This window comes from Uloborus diversus, chromosome 2, assembly GCF_026930045.1.
Source record: "Uloborus diversus isolate 005 chromosome 2, Udiv.v.3.1, whole genome shotgun sequence".
NCBI classification, from domain to species: domain Eukaryota; kingdom Metazoa; phylum Arthropoda; class Arachnida; order Araneae; family Uloboridae; genus Uloborus; species Uloborus diversus.
Genome location: NC_072732.1, coordinates 109,181,300 through 109,204,012, shown reverse-complemented (window position 1 = coordinate 109,204,012; position 22,713 = coordinate 109,181,300). Strand labels below are relative to the sequence as shown.

The window sequence follows — 22,713 nt, the reverse complement described above, 5'->3', positions numbered from 1 at the left end:
GTCCCTATCAGCTCGGAAACTACGATGCTCAGTCCAGCTAGAATACAGGTCAGTGCAACCGATAGATGATAGAACGCTGCGGTTTGTAACCGGTTACTTACCAGTTGACCGGTGAGGTTCGTCGAACGCAACCATTTTTATTTCACCACAGCATCTTCTGGATTACTAACTGTAACTGTGTAGTGAAACTTATAGTTGTCATGGTGATAAGGCTAATTGCTTACATCAGATAACGAGTTGCCGAAAGGTGAACTTGTATTTCAACTCGTTGGACTTACTTACTCTTCGTGTATCTTTGTGAGTGGTTGAATTAAAATGTCGCTCAACATCATCGTATTTTTGGGCTCTGTTCGAGATGGAAGAAATTGTGTACGAGTTGGAAACTTTATTAGAAAGCAACTAGAAGCTAGAAATCATAAAATTACCATATTTGGTATGTAACTATGTTTACTCTTGTTTACTTCCCCCAGTGTCGATGTATGTTTATTATGAAATGCGATTGTGTAAGCAGTGTATATGAGCCAGAACTTCTCATTTCCGGGGCGGGGTTCTTTAATTCCCAGGGGTTTTATTTTTTCCTTTCAAATCATTACAAACTTCTGATTATTTTGTCAAAGTGGGTGAGAATGTTTTTCATATATTGATAACTTTAACAAAGAAATGCAGTTTGATCAAATTGTGTACTTTCTTGTTGATTGAGAGTTTTTTCTTTTTTTTTTACATTTATCTATGCATTTAAGTGTACATTTTCCTTATTTTATAAATTTCATTCATAGAATACTTTTCTAGCGTCACAATGTACCTATTCAGATTTTCAAAATAAGTTTTGCTGAATTCATTGAGCATGCTTACTCTTATGTGTTTAAAAGCCAAAGAAAATGTTCATAATTGTTTTGCGTTTTAAAAATAAACCTTTTGTTTTCTGTTTCAAATGTTTCTATGAAATTGCACAACTAGCTAAGCTTTCAGGGTTAGGTGTCAAGAATGTACTCACGCTATGTTCAATCAAAGAACCCCACCCCCCTTTAGTACTAAATGCCTACCCCATTTGCCTCAGAAAAGCAGGAGTAGTAAGTAAAGTAGAGTTCATTGAAAAGTGAAGGAGTTGGAGTCAAAAGCTCTAAAATTTACGAAGCAATAGTTGGTCATTTTTCCTCCGACACTGTTGCCCTGTCAAAAAATTAACTACCCATATATAGTAATAATTCTGAGGATAGCGCTACCCAGCCATCATCGACAAAGACATTGCTATTGCGATGGATCTAAATAATTAAAATTAAATTGTTAAGAGGTTAAATTAAGAAATCAAATGATTTTCTAATTTCTTTACTGTTAATTTCTAATACCTCTGATAAATGTCAGTGATCTCTGAGCAAGTTTGATTTCATTTTTACTCTATGTTAAAAGCAAGAAAGCAATAGGCATTTTCAACCCAGTCATAGGACAGCCCATGAGGGCCTACTGTTCCCATCTCAGTCTTCCTGACCAAGGGCTCTCGGGTATTAGGCTGATGTTACGGTTAGGTGGTTAGCCGAACACAGAAACCCCAAGGCTTAACTCCCAAGTACACTTGGCACTCATTTTATCAATCCACTGAAGGGATGAACGGCTAAGTCAACTATGCCTGGATCTGTGGCGTGGGAGCGCGAGGCACTTGGAACTAGTTAAATTTCACTATGAGCACACTCACACGTCTGCCCCTCCCCCGCCCCCTCAAAAGTTTTTTTTTATCAAATGACTACTACATCTTATATCATTGATTAACTTTGCTTGAGTAAGTGTTCTATTTGTTACCTTTATAATTGTATTTTACTTTTGTACTCTTCATTAAGAATCATTTTAGAAAAATACAGATTTTTATATGTTTTACAGGCCACCTTTGGTGGCCGCCTTGAAAAAACAAACTGAGTAAACTTACAGCCCCCAGAACCTTCATGCTTGGGCAAGAAACCCCCAGCTTGCTCCACCTTTGACCTGGCACTGATGCTGGCAAATCCCTTAAGCAGCAGGTAACTGAAGTTCTCGAATCATTAACTAAGTATATTTAATCACAAGGGCTGGCAGGAAATGGAATACTGCATAGATATTTGTCATGTAACCAGAGGACCTCACATCATCTATAAAATCTTATAGATGTTCTATGTCATAACTATAATCTCACTGCATGTTTAATTTATTAAATAATAAGAGGAATATAATATTAATAAGTGCTTTCTGTTGTTCCCAATCAACATGAAACACAGTAATTTCTATTAATTTAATACTGAACTAAAATAACTTTAAAATTAAGCTTTGTGGAGGACCCAAATTAGTTACCTCTCTCCACAGCTATTTGCAGATTTGTGGTTTTGATATATGAAATTATTTCTTATAATGTGCTGCCATCTATCAAATATTTTCAAAAGTAGAAAGTGTTTACAGCTATGACTTCACCAAAATTTGCAAAGTAGCAGCCATATAATGAAAAAGCAATGAAACAAATGGCATCCAATCTTATCAAATTTCTGGGAAGATTTTTTTTTTTTTTGAGCAATCACAATTGCTTATTGTTCTCACTTGACTGTTTTGATGTACTATCATTTTATTTTCCCACCAGCACCCTCTGCATCATCACCGTCGACCGGCTCCACACGATGCTGCTCCTATAGCGAAAGCCATCTCCAAGTTGCATCCATATGCTGCACACACGCACATACATACACAACTGCACACACACACAAATACATACACCTACACACACATCTACACAAACACATATGCTTACATATACGAGGTCCGTAAATTAAGTAATGAAACTGATTTTTTTTAAATTTTTTATTCAAAAAGAATTACAATTCCATATTGTCACCTTCAAAATAACTTCCTTCTGAGGCCACACAGCGCTGGAGACGTTTCTTCCACTCCTCATAGCAGTGCTGGAACTCCGATACTGGAATAACCTTCATCTGGTCGGTTACAACCGTTTGAATGTTTTCGACTGTCCCAAAATGATTTCCATTGAGGTGATTTTTCAACTTTGGGAAGAGAAAAAAGTCACAAGGACTCAAGTCAGGCGAATAAGGAGGCTGAGGAGCCACAGGAATGTTTTTACTGGCCAAAAACTCGTTTATTAAAATTGCTGTGTGACAAGGAGCATTATCCTGATGCAACACCCACTTGTTCTTGATGTTTGGTCTCACACGAACACACGAATGACCCTTTTTCGAAGTCTTTCAAGAACCTCTCGGTAAAAGTGTCGATTGACCGTTTGACCTTGTGGTAGAAACTCTTTGTGGACGATTCCGTGAATATCAAAAAAAAAAAAAAAACAAATCAACATGCATTAGATCTTTGACTTCGCCATCCTTGCCTTTTTTGGCCTCGGAGAGGTTGAAGTGTACCACTCCATGCTCTGGCGCTTGGTTTCTGGGTTGTACTGAAACACCCAAGACTCGTCACCAGTAATGACACGTTCCAGAAAATTGGGGTCATTTTCAATTGAATTCAAAAAGTCAAGGCACCTTTTCTTCCCTATGTTCTACTGGTCTTGCAAAAGGTTTTTTTTAACCATTTTTGCGCAGATTTTTCTCATCCCCAATTCATTGGTCAAAATTTGATGAACGGTGGTGTGAGTCAAATTTAACTCTTCCCCGATCATTCTAACTGTCAACCGACGATCTGAACGCACAAGATCACGGATTCTGTCGACATTTTCATCTGTTCTTGAAGATGAAGGCCTTCCGCTTCGTGGTTCATCCTCAATCGACTCTCTTCCTTCTGAAAATGCCTTAAACCACCGTAAAACCTGGGCTGTTGACAAAACACTATCTCCGTAGGCCTACTGAAGTTTAAGAAGAGTTTCCGTTGCACTGTGCCCAAGTCTGAAGCAAAACCTGATAGCACACCGTTACTCGAAATTGATGTCTTTCATTTTGAGAGCACAATAGAAAAAACTGTTTCAAAAAAACAATCGCTACTCACAACCAAATGACTCGAGCAAGGTCAAACTCGTACTGAAGGTGGATAACATGTTCCTCTGCCGTCCCACCAAGCCCCACGCTTCCAGTGTTACCAGATCAAACGCAACGTTGCCAGTCTCATTACTTAAATTACAGACCAACACATACACACACAACTATCCACACACTCATGGCTGCACACAGACACAAACACATATGCCTACACACAGATACACATTCCCCCCCCCCCCCACACACACACAAACACTACTACACACAACTACCCACACACTCATACCTGCACGCAGACACAAACACACATGCCTACACACAAACACACATACCCCATACACACACATAAACACACACGCCTACATACACACACACACACTCGTGATTGCAAAAAACATAATTTGAATTCAAGATGTCAAAATTCAAATTAATTTTTTTTTTAATGCTTAGTTGGGAAACCTGCAGGCAGGGCCTTATTTTACCTGTATAACCAGATTCGTGCGACGAGGGGGTAAGTGGGGTAATCGCCCTGGACACCAAGATATGAAGGAGCGCCATAAACTAAGCTTTTACTGCATTTTAAATTTTTTTTGTACGTATTGTTCTTTTTTGAAAAATAGTTTTTAAAATCTGATGCATTAGATTTTAGAAAACGTCCACCATTCTGTGTGTGGGAAGGGGGCGTCAGAAAATATTAGCCCCGGGGACTCTCCTCTCATGGGACGACCCTGCCTATAGGCCGAGAAACCCCGCTTAGGAGCCCCAAAAAAAGACACTATATGGAAATTTACTAAAATATGTTTTTTTTTCCGGTATTTACCACCACAATTTGGGTTATAAAAGTATTGAATAAATAAGTTAATAATTGTTAAAAATGAACTAAATTTTTGCATCTGAAATTTGACTTTGATGCTGGTTTTGCCTTATTTCTGGTAAAGTTTTCATGCCTTATTATTTGTGAAGATGTGTTTTGACATCGCCTGCTTTTTGAAAATCCTATTGCCATACATTTTGTGAAGTCATAATTTTAAGTAACCTGTAACTGTAGCTGAATGAGCTCGTTTTTTCAAACAAATATCTTAAGTAGGTCATTTCAGGTTTCTTCCTCTTAGACTTAAAATAAATGATGCTATTGACCTTAATGCTTGCTAAGCTGAATTTATTTCTTTGTGCTTCACCTTGTCAGAGTAAGCTTTCTCTTTAAATGTCTGAAGCATTTTTTCCTTCCAGATTAAATTATTTTACATTTTTTTAATTTTTTTTTGTTTTGTACTTTGAATTAGTAACATCAATGTATTAACTTTTATGGATAGATATAAGCTTATGTTTATTTGTAATCATTTGTCATTCTGCACCCTTATGTTATCCCCGAAGCAGAATACTTCAAAATTTGGGACGTACGTTGCAGAGCAGATACTTGAACTGCAGAACAATTCTATTCGATTGTGACGGGAAAACTCGGGCAAATTTTCTGCAGAAATTCTACAGATTTTCTACAAATATATTTTTTCTTAAGATGTAATTTTGCAGAAATTCTGCACAATATCAGGATTTCTTCAATACTCAAATTACGCTTACTTAGCAAAAAATTCGTACAAAATGTTGAGTTTTATGCATCACTAGAGGACCCGACAGACGTTGTTCTCTTCAAACTTTGTAAATTGAAAAGTTAAAAAAAATCAATAAACTATCAAGTGTTTGAACCGCTCTGTTGAAAAAAATAAGTAAAAAAAAATGTTTTATGCTGCTATGGTGTCAGAATGCGTATATTTATTACAACTTGATTTATCTAATGCGCCTGAGCAGTTGTTTTATTAACTGTTTTTTCTCCCGTACTTGATGGTTTGTTCCTTCAGCCATACTCAAAGGATAAAAAGCGTCCTCAGACATTAAGTGTAAAAATAACTATTCATCTAGAACAAACGGGAAATCCCACTCCAACATCCCCCATATGAAAAAGAATAAAATAATCGAAAGGATATCGTTTAGAAAAATCATAAAGGTAAGAACAATTCTTTGAATAAGCGAAAATCACTCATCCCCCCCCCTCCCGGGGCAGGGTCGCGCCAAGCTTGATCGGCGCCGTCGTGCAAATGTCTTTTGCGCCTTTATGCTCTGACGTTCGGGGAAAATATAGTTAGCACCTCGAAAGAGGTTTTGTAAACAAATATAAAATGGAAAAAAATACATTTGGCATTTAATTTATTTAAAAAATAATCTTTAAATATTTAATTTTGGAATATGGTGTACGTTTTTACTTCATATCTCGAAATTATTTAGAGTTAGTTCAGCAGCTTATCTGATATGCTAATAATGCATTTTGGAAAAAGGAAAATTTTTCAAATAGCAAAGTTCACGCCATTGTGAGTATCTATCTAATTTCTGAGTGATAAATAATCGATAAAACAGTTATACCTGCCAAAACATGACAACAGAAGCGGTGACGCAACTAGAAAATAGTTTTAGAGGAGTACATTGAAAAAAAAAATCTCTTGTAAAACTTTTGTAGTTTTAAAAGACGCAATTTTAGACGGTCTTTGGTGGTGTTATGGGAGAAAACGGTACAAGGGGCTCCGCGGAAATTAGTAGAAGTTGAAACCTGAAAACGCGATTATAGGCCGTATTTATTGACGTTAGAATAAGAGATGGAACTCCGGGATTCTACCTGATTTTTTTTTTTTTTTTTTTTTTTTTTTTTTTTGTAAAACAGTTAGAAATCAATTCCTCCTCTCCCCTCCAATTTTTTGAAATTGAACTTCCAAAAACGCAATTGCAGACAACTTTGAAGATTTTTACGGGAAGAAGATTTTGGAGCTCCTCCCTGAAAGTTTTTTCAAAATTAAAGCCCAAAAAACTTGAGCAATATTCTTTGATATTAGGAGAAGTTCAGAGGCTATTTCACTTAAATTTTACGTAAGCCATGTTTTAAAAACCTAAATTTTAATGATATCAAAGGAAGGCGGTTCGGAGGCCCTTGCTCGAATGTTTTCTGAAATTGAAGTCTTAAAAACGCGATTGTAAGACCATATTTCGTAACATTAGGGCCGGCAATCTTTCGAAATTGAAGCTTCAAAAATGCAATTTTAAGGTATTTTTGAAAGTAGCTTCAAGCGATGTTGTTTGGTATTTGAGGACTTTTCCAGGAAATTTTGCGAAATTGAAGATTTGAAAACGAAATTTGAGATGCTCCGTAATGCTTTTGGTGGCGGAAGAGGTACAGAAACAGAGGAGTAGCATTTTAAAGGTAATCTTACTTTCAGACGAACTAGAAAAAAGAAAAGAAATAGGACGGCGGGCGGAGTATCTGGGAACAATTAGCTGTATACTGAAAATTTTTGATTCAAAGATTTCTTTTTGAAAGAAACTTAAGTTTTTCTCCAACATCTTTATTTTTTTTCTTATCAAAACCACTTTGTTTTCCTAAGACGTGTTTTTTTTTTTTTCTCTTCAATAATAAAGAATATTTTTGAAAAACATTCAACTCAGCATTCTGGAGGTGCATAAATTATAATAAAACGTATTCACTGCAAGAACCAAAATGGGGAATAGCAAATTTATGGCGCTTCGTATGCCCAACCTTGTGAATCTATAGACATACCGAAATAGCATTCACGGCTCCACATATGAAAAAAAAATTCTCATGTATGCATAAATTAAAATCATGTGTTTTCAGTGTAAAAAAATGCGCTTTTGAATAGCATGTTTGGACACAACAAGGCATTTTTTTTCCTTTTAGAAAGACAGCGAGAAGGATTGTTTTAATGAGCAGTATAATTTCACCATCACTATTAGATATAATGAAAAGTTCAACTTTATTTTTTTGGTTGGAGATTTTTTCCACTCATTTGGAGCATTTTTGATTGGAAGAGCTCGGCGCCTTTTTGACTCTGGCGCCGTCGTGCGTCGCGCGACCTTGCACATATAGACGGCGCGGCCCTGCTGCGGGGTAAAATAAACACATTCGTAAAACATCTTTAACGTTTCAAGCCAATTAAATACTAAACCATGTACCTATATAATGTAACTTAGATGAGCGGTTTTAATCAGGAACATTGTCATAATGATTATAGCACGAGGGCAAAGTTATTAAATAAACCCATGCCCAATTTGAGTTTTTATTAACCAATTAACATTTCACTATAAAATATTATGTGATTAAGAAAATCATAGCTTCATAACATACACTGGTGTGCAAAAATTAAGGACGAAGTCGAAAAATTAGCATATCAGCTGAACGAAGAGGCAGAGCGGACATAAAGACCAATCAGGAGATTAAGTAAGTTGATGAACGGTAGCACATGCGCAGATATGTAGGCAGACGTAATGGGGGAGTGTCTGAGTTGTATAAAGCATGTTGTCGGTGTAAGATCAGTATTTCTGGCAAAGAGATTGCACGCCGTATAGCAGTTAAAATCACACCGAGTTGCTGCCTCAGCGAGAAATGGCGAATAATCAATCTGTTAGACTACATCTGGATACTTTTACCCGAGGTTGAATCATTGGGAAGTTGGAGGAAGGACGCAGTGTGACAAGTGTGGCTGCAGAGTTCGGAATTGCTCACAGCATCGTTTCACGACTTTGGAGACAATTTCAAACTACAGGAACAGCTGTCCGGGGGTTCAGTAGGGTCGTCCACGAGGAACCACACCCGCAGATGACCGGTATATTGGCTTACAGGCCAGAAGAAACAGGTGGCAGACAGCGGGAGAAATCGCTAGACACAGGACACAGGCGACTGGACGACCGATATCGCGTTTTACCGTGGCCAGAAGACTGCTCGGTGGTGGTCTGTTTGCACGACGCCCTATACGGTGTGTACCTCTAACGCCTGCCCATCGGAGAAGGCGTTCTCTGTGGTGCCAGGAACACCGGAACTGGCGAGACAATGAATGGGGACGATTACTCTTTATAGATGAGAGAAGATTCAGTCTGAGTAGCGATTCTCATCGCATACTCATCTGGAGAGAGCGGGGAAGCCGCAATCATCCCTCGAACATTATTGAAAGGGACAGGTATGGAGGTCGCGGTGTTCTCGTTTGGGGAGGCATCATGCTTGGTAGTCGTACAGACCTTCACATCTTCGACGCAGGTTCAATCAACGGGACCCGTTATTGGAACGAGATTCTTCTTCCATATGTGCGTCTTTTTAGAGGCGCTATGGGTCCGCAGTTCCTTTTCATGGACGACAATGCACCATGTCATCGCACAGTAGCTGCCGAATAGCTCTTAGAGAGTGAGGATATTGAACGTATGGATTGGCTGGCACGATCTCCGGATCTCAATCCCATCGAGCATGTGTGGGATTTTCTAGGCAGACGCTTGGCAGCTCGTACCTTACCACCAGTAACGATTCGGGGGCTTCGATTGGCTCTGTAAGACGAATGGGCTGCAATGCCTCAACAACTCATTGACACCCTCATTCTCAGCATGGGCAGACGCTGTGAAACCTGCCTAGCAGTCGGGGGAGATCATATCCCCTACTAAAGACCGGATGTTTCATGCTGGACACCCATCACAGGGATGTTTCGGCCTTCTGTCGCATTGCGCTCCATGCTACTTTATCAATAAAGCTTCTTTTTATCCCTCTGATTTCTCTTTTAGTAAGTGTTGCTTACATTACACATGTCCTTACGTATTGGGGATCTTACGGTATTAAATGTGTTGATTTGGAAAGCTTTTGTACAAAGTTATATTGAAAAAACCGTCTCATCCTTAATTTTTGCACACCAGTGTATTAAGTTTTATTAAAGAATTCGCACTATTTCTGTGTGAATTTTAAAGCAAGTGCTGATTTGTGCCATGATACAGTTGAGATAACATATTCATAATACATGTCGTTCAACATTAATATCATGGTTTCGCCAAGAAACTACCATATGATTTCTTTCATTTTGCATTTTTTATAAGCTGAAAAAGGAATCGATTATTTCGCAAATAGCTTCCTGGATCGAAATGACTCTTTTAGGCACGCATCTAGGAGAGTTCGTGACATAGTTAACAAGTCAAGTGATGGGTACATTATGCTGTTTAGATTAATTCCGTTTTGTTTTAGATATACTAGACTGCTTAGAAAGATTCTGTGTGTCTTTCACATATAGTGCAGCGCATTCGAGTTGATGTCCGAGTTATTTATACACTGAGTGTTAGCAGTGTCCAGTTTCTATTATAACTGAGCTGGTGTGTTTGATGATCCATAGATTCGACAACTTCTAAAAGAGGAGCCAACTATAGTGTCGGATCTTTGATTTTTCGATCCGGAGCAAATCGTGAAACTGCCAAGTTTTTATATTGAGTTTCAACGAAAAAAATAACAGAAATAGGGTGAATTGCCGAAAAACGCAGTTATTCAGAAAACACAATTAAGGATTTATTTTATTTTGGTATTTGTTTTAGACAGTTTTTGAAGCTGAAATTCTCAATGTTTTTGCTAATATATTTTTTGACTTTACTTTTCCAAATATTTACTTTTATTAAAGCTTTCTTTTTCCCTGTTTTTTGGGGTATAAGGGGTCTTTAAGTAGAGCAGAGAAGAGCAGCCTTACTTTAAATCGCAATTGCAAAGACAGTGGGCCTGGGTATTACAAGTTTGTTTGCATGGAGCATCCTCAACGCATAGTACAATTTCACATGTGGGTCATTCCATGCGAAATGAGCAAATCAGCTGTGGCTGACATGTCACAGATTTCAATGAAAATTTTTATTTAGGTAAACCATGCATATCTATGAGGGAATGCAAAGTATGGAAGTTTAAAAACTGTTTGTTGCTTAGTTATTGAAATTAGAAGTTGATGCTTACGCTAAGCCTAAATTTTCAGAGTTCATTGCAGCCAGTTTGTGACTCAGTAACTCCATAAGTTATAAACGTACACTTAAAAAAAAAATATTTCCACATTCTATAAACAAATCTCTATTGGGAAAAAGCAAAGTAAAATTTATTCGAATCTTTTTTTGAATCTGAGATATTAACAAAGATTGAAATTTTGCCAATTTACTTCAGATTTCAAATCACTCTTCTAGCTCTTTTAATGAAAAAATAACAGTAAAAATGATTCAGAATGAAAAATATATCTATAAATAACTATCGGCTCTAATTTAGTAATCATTTATGAATTTCTATATGACGAAATTGTACTTTAAAAAATCAAAAATTTCCGAAAATTTTATTTTTTCCTTTATCTCAGATGTTATTTTGAAGATGAGGGAATGCTCTAAATTTATTCAATTTTTTTTACGTAACATATTGAAGTGTCTTTTAGATGCTACTAAATTTTAATCATTGGTATCTGCGTATTTTTGTTACTAGAGTAATTTGAACTAAGGTAAAATTTCATTAGATACTTCTTTTCATTGTAAGTTTAGCGAAACTAACCATTTCTTTCATGTTTCATTTTCTCAAAAGCATGTTTATGAGGTATTTGCTGAAATGTTTCCTAAATTATTGTGTTGAATTTTCCTCTCCATTCATTATATAGGAACACAATAGCTCTTAAAGAGCATACTGAGTTTAAAGATACGGGCAGAGGATCATCTCGTCTAATTCACAATAGCATTTGACATTGGGCTATGAGTTTGAGGAAATTTGTTTTATCCATGAATAAGCATGTTTGACGGAATTTCACGTAAAGGTCAATCCATACAGGTTCCATACAGTATAAACTACACATTCATGTTCAAATATTTCTAAGTTATCAAATTAAAATAATTATTTTGAAAGTTACAATATGTTTTTTCAGTATAATGTATTATATAGGGCACAATATACGTAATTTAAGAAGGTGCAATGAAGCTTTCACACTTTTATTTCTGTTTTAGTGTGTTGACTAGCAAAATTGCTCAATTTCAAAGACCTGTATCTTTTTTACAAACCAAATACAAAAAACAATATGTATAACATGTATAGTACTTGAACGGAATATTCAATTGCCCAGAAAATTTTACTTTTAATTCCATCCCCTTTTGGTTTATAGGGGTCTAAAAATGTCATTTTCGTCATTTTTCCGATTTTTGAGGGGCTGTAATCTATAAAGGGTGCACAAACACACAGCAACAGTTACGTATTCTTTTTAGCATGGTTCCAGTGATTAGTTTTTGTCGTATTTCATTTTGTATTTCCGTCACGTGAGTTATCCCCCTTTGAAATGAGTAAAATTTTTTCATTTGGCCTTCATTTGGCCTTTAACCTGTTGCCATTATTTTAATTATTAACTTACAGCTACGTAACTCAGTATGTAAGACTATCAACTTATGCACTTTAACAGCAAAGCGTTAAATTAACTGTCATAAATGTAATTCAAATAGATTTCGGCCAAAATGTAAAGGTCTAAAAGTCCCATTTTTGACTACGAAAATCACTTTTGATGACCTCTAAAAAGTCAAAGGTTCAGTTGAGAGAAAAAATAAAAGTGGTTTTAAGCACATTTTATATGCAGCTTTTAGGAATATGAATTTCAAAAAAAAAAAAATTAAAAATGGTCGAGCGCATCCATTGTTGAAACTGTATTTATTGACCCATAAAACAAAAAAAAAAGCTATTTTTCTGAATTTTATTTTTCGTTTGGAAATCAAAAACCAATTTCGAGTTTCTTCAAGCAAATAGTAGAAACACAGCTCTATATTCTTGTAAAATTTTAAAGTTGTCTGAATTTTCCCTCATTTGAATTTTTGTGTGTACGTGAAGGAAAAAATCATCATTTTACAAAATGTCACTAAGTTTAAAACTGATTTTGAAGACAAAGGAGTTAAAATACAACTTCAAAAGTAAGGTATTTCTTTTATGATACTTAGCACATTATTGGGTATAAATTTGATCAAAACTAATGCATTCCTTAAAGATTGAGATTAAAAAATAAAATGCTTAATTATGAGAAAATTGAAATATTTTCAGTTTTTGAAACTCGGTTAAAAGTTAACTATAATAACTTTGAAAATTTTACTGATATCAGATTAATTACCCTACTCCATAGATTGCAACAACATATAACTTTTATGTTTTCATTAAATAGTTAATAAAATACAAGCCTTCAAAAGTGCAACATTTAGCATTTATGAGAATGCTGTTCAATTTGACCAATTTTCAATCGCATGTAACTATTCAAATAAAAAATTTTAAGCAAAAATATTTTAGATATTTTTATATAGGCATAAAAGGAACCTGTATACCAAATTTCATAAAAATTTCTTACCTTGCGGCCACCACTTTTTTGCGAATTTTGCTCATTTCGTATGGAATGACCCAATTGTGCACAAAGCTATGTTGAAAAGTTTATCAAGTTTAAGCTCATACTGTTCTTTGATACTTTTCCGTGCTTTGTTTCGAGTTAGATACTCACTCAACTTAGTGCTTAAAGCATTTTTTTTTTTTTTTTTTGGCAACAGAAGATGCCATTATGACTATAAATAATTATAAAAATAATCTATGAAATTTTCTAATCGTCTTGAGTAACTGAAGTTTCTCAAATTCGCTCGCAGTGTAGCGTACTGAAGCGGTGCAGATGAGTGTTCAGCTGAACAGGACATTTATTAGGGAACTTAATGAAATATATTTAAATACTTTGTACCGATACCTCACAAAAGCTCACAGGATATTTTGGGATTATGATGTAACACGATGATAGTAGGTTTCGGGAGCGTCAAAACTGAAGTCTGACTTCTCCAAAGTTTAAATTTGCTAGTGTTTTTCGCTCTGCGGATTTTTTGGGGCAATCAACCCCTCCATCCCTTTGACGAAACACAAAAGAAAAGCCATACTGTCTTTTGTTGGAAAATGCAGCTGTCATTAAAAGCTTGGGAAGAATGAGAAACATTATTTCCCAGTCGAGCCCGCTGGTCAAAGATTATCTTTGGAGAATAAAATGGTGCCGCTGCCCAAGATGCAGGTGGCTTCAACACACCCCCGCAGATCGGCGAGCTGCGTAATGAACACAGTGGTGTCAATTGACCTGTCATGGGTTTCAACCGGAAAGATTATGCATAGTGCACATTTATTGAGAAATAAATATTTCGGGACTTTTTCTGTCGAAATACTACTATGTACAGAAAAAGCTAAAAAAAATTGAATTTCGGTTAAATTCACGAAAATGTACTGCTTATTCGCGAACTAAAAACTTTAAAGGAATGTAGTTAATCCTAAAGACATGTGTAAAGAGTGTTAAAAGGAAGCATTTGAATGGTATCAGAACAAGATTTAAACATTTTATTTTCGTAAAAATTTTTGGAAATTCACCATTTTTTTCCTTTTTTTTTCAAACTTTCTAGCTCGTTTCCCAGTAGCTAAACTTTATATATTTCAAAAATAATATTAGAAATGAATTTCTGGGGGCCTAGTTGTGTCATCATCATGGTTATCACAACAGGGTTTTTGTAGGCATTGACTTGCGATGGTGACTGGGGCTTATAAGTGCGAGGGCAGAACAATTTTAGACACTGATGATTTTATTTTAGGCTATCTTTGAGTGAGGGGAGAGGCTTCGAAGGCTGTCCCACGGTAATAAATGTTTTGAATTGTAGTTTTGAATTGGCACTTTTAGTACAACGTTTGGAGGAACGAAGAGACGGTTCGAGGGCTCTCCCCCAGAATTTTTTTAAAGCTGAAGTCTTAAAACGTTTCAGCTGTTTTTGGTGATGTAATTCTTCCCGAAAAAAATTCCGAAACTGCTGTCCTAAAAACGCAAATTAAGGCCATCGTTAGCAAACTTAGGGCAAGGGGTTCGGGACTCTCTCCCTAAAATTGAGCGAAATTGAATCTTTAAAAACGATATATCAGACTATCTTAAGGTGGAACGCAAGGGTTTGGAGATTCTCCACCATAAGTTATTTTTAGCTCATGAAGTTCTTAAAACTCAGTTTAAACTCCCTTTGATGACTTCAGATAAAGTTTTGGGGGACCACACCTGGATTTTTCTTTTTTCCCCTAAGATAAAGTCTGAAACACAATTTTACGCTTCTTTGCTGATGTAAGGATTAAAAGGGGAGAGGGGTCTCGAGCAAGAAAAAATTCTGAATCTGGAGTCTTAACAACGCAAATTTAGGCCATCGTGGGATTTAGGGGAAAAGGAGAGCGTACTCGGGAGTTCTTCCCTGAAAATTTCCAAAATTGAAGTATTAAATTGCAATTTTACGTTATCTTTGGGGACATAAAAGTTTGCGGGATCTCACGAATGTTTTTAATTAAAATTTACACGTGTAAGTGATCTTTTTGATGATAGAAAAGGACGGGGCCGTCGCCCCCCCCCCCCCCCTTACGGAGTAGCTAGCTGTCACTGTCCTGACCCCTTTAAGAAACTTTCCTCAGATCTCCCTCTTTCTTTTCATGGTACTATATACGGTAACTGTTTTATATACTGTGAGACCCTCACAAAGTAAAAAAATGAATTTTCAGTTTTTTATATTAGTATTTCTAAAGGTATCTCTTGATCGTAGATCCCTTGCAAATGGAATTTCCCTTGCTGAAGAAACCTTTGCACTTTCATGGACCTAACGAAAGTCCACCTGAATGGCTCATCAAATACAATAGCATCATCGAGGAAGCAGATGGGTACGTTGTGATCAGTGGCGAATACAACAGATGCATTCCTCCAGCTCTCACCAACATGATGGACCATTTCCCTCCTAAGTCTTACCGATGCAAACCATGCAGTATCGTCTGTTATTCGGCAGGTATAAAATTTTCCTTCATTTCCTCTTAAGGGTCCATAGGCTTTGCTTCAGAGTATGGACATTTTGAATCGCCATGGAAGCTATTAAATCGGGACGTAAATAACATGTGCATGTATGTCAAGTTTTGTGAAAATGGGTTCAGTAGATCTGATATAAATGGATGAGACATATCCCACCCCGGCAAGGAAAGTAACATAACTCAAAAATTGGGGGGAAATTACAAACTATTGGATAATAATGTAAATTTAATGCTCTTTCCTTTACAAAACTCGCACAAAAAGTTAGCTTACGTAATCGGTACGTGATGGCGTAAACACGATATAGTTAGTAGTGACACATCATCAAAATTAGAAAAAAAAATTTCGAACTTAAAGTATGCTTTATTAATTAAGTCAACAAAAACTAACCAGTAAACTTCACATCATATTTCTTTTCGCGCATATAGTATTATTTGAGATAAAATCACTAAAATCTACTTTTACGTAAAACTTTGATTTTCTCTAATGGGTTTTTTGAGTTGTGTCACTTTTTTTGCTAAGATGCGATATGTGTCTGTACGGTCCTCTCTCTCATTAGAGATGCAAAACTACAAAATTTTCTAAAACTTGGTTTACTTATGTGCTGCGGTTCTAGCAAAAGAAATTACGCGACAAAGTATCAACATTTGTTTCATTTGAAAAAAAATTTCCTTCTTTAACTTTAATATTCTATTTTTTTTCACTGAATATAAACCATCATCACTATAAACTTTTGGATTATTTCGTCTAAGATTATTTTTAATTAAGTATGAATGAAATTTTATGTGCACTTTAAAGTCTAATGAATTTGTTGACAAATACAATACTTGTAACTCATTTTAACGTATGAGAAAGGCTTTTAAGAAGATTTTCAATATTTCCTTTTAATTTAATATTAGTTCTTATGATAGTGTTGTAATTTATAATAGCCATTAAATGAGTTACTATTGCATTTCTCTACAGGACCTGGCGGTGGCTCTACTGCTGGAATGCAACTGAGATATTTCCTTGGCGAGCTCGGGATGGTAACTCCCGGATTCATGTTCACCAACCCTGTGGTGCATAATGCATATGCAGAAGATGGAACGCCTGGCCCCTCCAACGAGGCAGCCGTCTCGAAAGCCACCAGGCTTATTTCTGAATTGGAGTGGTATGCAATAGCTCTCAAGAACCATACCGAGAAGAATGGATTGCCATGATGTTATTTGCAATTAAATAAAAAGCATAATTAATGATAATTATGCTCAGAAAAATGACCGAGAAAAATTTTAACATTTTTAGGTGTCAAGGAAAATTTTTTCTCATAAGACAAACGTTTTCTCATAGTTTATGCTAATACATATTTTTTTCTTTCTCTGAAACTAGCCACCAAGGTTTTCTTTTTTTTTTCTTTTTTTTTAGTCTCCCACGTGACCAGGCGCCAGGTATTTGTCAGACCTTAAAAGTGCTTATTAGTTTGCTACTGTGTATATTCTTAAAATTAATAATTTCTTGCTCATGAATGATTTACTTTTATTGTTCCCTATGTTCAGGCCCGTCATTTGGTAGATGGAAGAAGGGAAATCAATTCCCCCCCCCCCAACCACCGGATGTCAGAAATATAATGTAGTTATGCATTTAGGCTGTTATTTTCTTCTTTGTTTTCTATAAGATGTGTTGAGTACAGGGTTGTATGAGTTTCGGCCAGTGGTAGATTTAGCCATGTATAAAACCGGTTAAAATCGGTTAGGATAAAATCAGTTTTGGCCATTTGAAATGGGTTTAAGAAGTAATAAAGTTTAAAATGAAAATGAATAAGTACATAATTTAATGAAATATGAAACAGAAATCTGATAATAAGTCACTATTCATTATTTAGGTAACTTTACACCCAATGCAAATAATAAATTGCTGTATGTTCCAAAAAGGTTAGTCACATCACTGGAGAAATATGAGATTTTTTTTATTTAAATATGTGTCAAACAGATTTGTTTGATTTATATTATTTATTTTTTGGTAAATGGATTACATATTACAAGATTTGCATTAACGGCTATTGTAATATGTAGGTTACATATTACAATACCTGTTAGATTGCTTATATTGTAGGCTGTTTAGTATTACTAATAAAGTTGCATCTTTATTCTTAGTTGTGAACATTTTTTAATGTTAATATAAGATAATTTAAATATAAATCACCAAATCAGTTTTAAAAATTACTTCAATTATGATAAACAAACATCTTATTTCCTTTATTTATGCATTAAAATGTGCAACATTATACATAAAATTTTATGTACATACATATTAGTGTGCATTTGTACAATACAGTTTCGGCCAGCTCTTTAATGGTAACATCCAGTTTTGGCCGGTTTTAACCGGTTTCTACCTGCGGCATGGTCATTATCAGTTTTTTACCACCAAAACTACAACCCTGGTTGAGTGTGACCCCCCCCCCCCCGAAAACTTTTGAGATGACTACCCTGCCTATACTCAAAAAATACTATGGTATAACTCAAGTTTATGGTAATTTTTAAATGATAGTTTTTAGAAAAAAATGTACGCTAGCTTTTTACGTGATATATTTCATAAATTATAATTCTTATGTAATTCTATGCTTGATATTTATAAATCGAGTTCATGCAATAAAAGACAATCACTGCACCTTACAATTATTTGTATTCATCGCATTCTCACGGATTTGTGCTGAACTGCTTTTGCTGTCTTATGGATAGGATACAATGGTTGGAAGCGTTCGAATCATTGAAGAACCAATGTGCCTAAAGTTTTCTCAGATTTCTCAGGGAGAAAAAATGTAAAGAAAAGGCTAAAATAATAGTCACATTAATTTCAGCAAATAATTTTATTTTTCTAAAAAGGCAGTTGTTACAATAGCAATTTTAACAATAACAGAGTGAGATATTTTGAAGGATGAGTGTCTTATTGTGTATCCGAGTAATCACGAATTGCTTATTTTGTTATTTTTATTTTGTTTATTTGTTTATGTAACAGCATATAATGTGTATTTTATTTATATCCGTAATCTCACAAATTATTACACGAATAATATTGCAACTGAAATGTTTTTCTCGAAATTAGATTGATGTAATCTAGTAAAATTTTCTTTTGTATTTATTTTGTAACAAAGAAAACTAAAATAGATGAAAAAGAATAAACTTCCCACTTGGATACTGCTGTTATTTTCTATGTTTAAAGATATTTTTTAATATAGCAATTGAATTTTCTTTATGTTTCCATCAGGATCAGCTGATGTTAGCAATATGCTACTTATTACCCCTTTTCTTCTGGAGATTTTAAGTTAAATAAATGGAGTCATTTTCTTACGTATGCAAAAAACATAAGCAAAATTAAAAGTTTCTCGATTTTAAAACTTTTTTGTCAGTAAGGTATTTAATACCTTACATTTTTTATGGCAATTTTTTGCTCATTATTTCATGATATTTCTACATTTATTGTTTTGAAGCAATTTGATTCGAATAATCAGAATGTAAAATTCGATTTAAAAAATAAATAAATGTTAAAGGATCAAATGCTCTTATGTATTTTTGATTCTTTCTTTTGATATTGAATGTTATCATATTTCCAACTGAATGATTGCTAGTGATATTTTAAATAATTTCTTTTTAGTTTTTGCGTACTTAATTTTTAAACGTTTATTAACATGTTCACTGTCTCCATTCCATAGGAAGCTGAGGTGATTACTAAGCTGATCCCCTTCAAATTTACTAAATGAGTTCTCGGTACATCAGTAATATCGCTGTAAAATGAACAGATTTTAGAAAAAAATGAAAACAATTCTAATGAAATGGTAAAAAACTTACTATTTCTTTCAGTAGCGTAACTATGGGGTCAAACGCCCCTGGCGTACTAAAGAATTTGCACACCCCCCCCCCCCCAAGGGGGAGTCACCCTTCCACGTGGAAAGTCACCGGAGGTCACTGTAACCTGCAAAAAAAAAAAAATTATTTTTTTTTTGGAACATTTTTATTAATTGGTTCGACAAACAGGAGGCAGCAATGCAATTTTTTTTTCTTATTTTCTTTTTAGAATTGTTTTCAATGGTGCCCAATGTTCCTTCTCAGTAGATTATATATACCCCCTCTAGCTCTTTTTCTTGCGAGTTTTTTTTTTTTTTTAATTTTATAAAAGCATTTTTCAAACTCTATAATAAAAAAAAACTCTTAAAAAATTGTTTTTTAATTAGTCTAAATGCCCCCCCCCCCTGGCTGCTGTGCCCCTGGCAAGTGCCACTCCTGCAAACCCCAAGTTACGCTTCTGAATTCTTTGAATAACACAATCCTATTTATCAAAGAAACTATAATTATTGTCTACTTGGCACATGTCTAGAAAATTAAACAAACACCAAATATTTTTAAAATAAGTTTCCTTGAGATGCTCAAAATTGGAGCAAAATGTCTAAGTTTTTTTTTTTTTTTTCGACTGCCACATAATAACAAAAAGTCATTGCTGAAGTGGCCAAGTATTTCATGTAACATTATTTGGAAATAGATCAGTGACCGTAGCCGGCTGGTCCACCAAAAAAGTGGGGGTCAAAGAAGGTGTAGAGGGGGCGGGGTCATTAAAAGCCTTATTTTAATTGGGCGATTGAACGTCATTACTGATTAAATAACCTTCTCTAAAAACAATCGGGGCACGGCTTCCGAAATCGGGACAAATGGCAACAGTAAACTCTCTCCTTTCAATTTAAAGCTCCACTTTAATTTTCCTGAAATAATAACATGAGAAAAACATTAAACATGTACTTATTAAGTCGATTCTTTCTTTCGAAACAAATTTTTTGAATCGATTAATTTTTTCGTTTTTAAATCGATCGTTAATTTTGAACTCAGAAAAGTGGAGAGGCAAGAGGCAAAGTCCTTTTGAAAGTAAGAGGGCAGTTAACCTCCCCCTGCCCCCCCCCCCCCCCCCCCCGCCTTAAGAGCCGCCTATGTCCGTGACTCACGAGCAATGCTCGCAACATAGAACGAAAACAAAAATTTTATACCTACCTATGATGTTTATGGCGGTGAACATGTTGAAATGCTTTGCATTTCTTAAATTTTACAATTTTATGATTCATCATCATTAAATATGTTTGTTCTTCTGGTTTTTTATACAATTCAAGAATTATTCTGTTTTGCTTTCAAAGACTATGATAGTTGGAAATGACCATCTGTAAATCGTTTTGAAAAGTGTAACAAATTTTGTTAAAATTAAATTCAATTTTTTAACGATCTAAAATTATTCTTTCATATACACAATCTGTTGTAGTTGTTTGTTTTTATTATAATGTTAAACTTTTTAAAATTCTGCTTTGAGCTTACTTTTATTTGTTGAATTTTTATAAACATTTCATTTTTTTAAATTTATCTTTTAGCTGAATGCAGAAAATATGAATAAAAAATATTATGTACAAATGATTGTTTATTTCTCTTCTTTTCATTACAAGTTATAATGAATGCTTTCTTTTTGACAGTATAATAAAAGCCGAGGAATCTTACCATTCTTTTTTTGTTTTAAAGTCGTTAATTTTTCAGTGTTATACAAAATACACACTCCCAATATTTTACACTCCCCAAGATGTGATGTGGTATTTTTCTGAAATCTATTGAAGCTTCTAACTTTACATTGGCTTTCAGTTAAAACCTAATCATTTGAATCACACATTGGAAAGTACAATATGATGCTGCTAATTCGGAATCCTGAAAATCGGAACTTTTTTTCCCTCATATTTGAGGCAGTGACAAGCAAAGGGATGTAAGTGGCAAAATTAAAAATTTGGAGATAACCAGTGCAAATGGTAGGTGAACCTCTCCTCTGTCTTGGGGCAAGAGATGGTACTCGTAGCCCTGGTAGGTGCTGCTGTATAGCATGATTTAGAAAAAAAAATCAATGAAAACCTACCTAGGATGTTATTTTTAAACACGTTTTACTCAAAACTTAAAAATGTCCATATATATATATATATATATATATATATATATATATATATATATATATATATATATATATATATATATACACACTGGTGTCCAAAAGTTAAGCATAATTGTTATTTATGTGAGTAATGTGAGAAATATACATCGAAATAGGGGGAAACGATATATGTGAGTGCAACACGGTTACAAAATAAGGAAACTACTCAAAAAAACGGTAATATTTACTTTTATCATCCCAAAAAATAGTTTAAATGAAAATTAGGCATATGAGGAGTTTACTCTTTGCACAAAAAATTTTCTTTAAAAGATGATGCTGAAGTTCAATAGTGTGTATGGCCACCTCTGACTGCCAGGCACGCTGCACAACGATTACTCATACTTTCTATGAGGTGGTGGATGAGTTGTGGGCTTAAACAGTTCCAAGAATGCTAGAGAGCTCTTTTTAGCTCCGGAGCGGAGCTTGGCGGGGGCGAACGGGCTTCAAGTTGTCTCCCGAGCATATCCCATACATGCTCGATAGGGTTCAGATCAGGGGTGTTCGCAGGCCACGTAATTCGCTGGATATTTTCTGATTCGAGGAAGTCATCGACCACAGCTGTTCGGTGACATGGCGCGTTATCGTCCATGAATATGAACTCAGGACCAACAGCGCCTCGAAACAAGCGAACATAAGGCTAAAGAACCTCGTCTCTGTATCTTTGACCAGTGACTGAGCCTGTCTCAAAAATATGGAGGTCGGTGCGGCCATCCAACATAATACCCGCCCAGACCATTACTCCTGCTGACGCAAAGTGATGTCTTTCTCTTATGTTTTGCGGTTGGAAACGAGTCCCTTTTTCTCTCCAGATTGTTACCTAACGAGAATCACACTGTAGAGTAAAGCGGGACTTATCACTGAACATCACATTAGCCCACTGTCCCAGACTCCAATGCCGATATAGCAAGCTCCAGTTTAAACGAGCGCGTTTATGCGCTGATGTGAGAGGAATGCAAACTGCTGGTCTTCTGGCATACAGACCGACATGATTGAGTCTCCTGTAAACAGTTTGCCTCGAAATTGTTACTCCTGTAACGGTACTGAGCGCCGAACCCAGTTCTCTGGCACAGCTGTCCCTATGACGTCGTGCAGAAATTGCCAGAAAACGATCTTGG

At 35.4% G+C, this 22,713-nt stretch overlaps 1 protein-coding gene across 1 annotated transcript; it reads left to right on the top strand.

The window, feature by feature from the left end:
* The first annotated feature begins 266 nt into the window (after nt 1-266).
* Nucleotides 267-16,821, top strand: LOC129217230 (uncharacterized). Its single transcript, XM_054851504.1, has 3 exons — nt 267-433; nt 15,369-15,605; nt 16,586-16,821. The coding sequence occupies exons 1-3, from the start codon at nt 316-318 to the stop codon at nt 16,819-16,821; spliced, it is 591 nt and encodes a 196-aa protein (XP_054707479.1). The 5' UTR covers nt 267-315.
* Nucleotides 16,822-22,713: the final 5,892 nt, after the last annotated feature.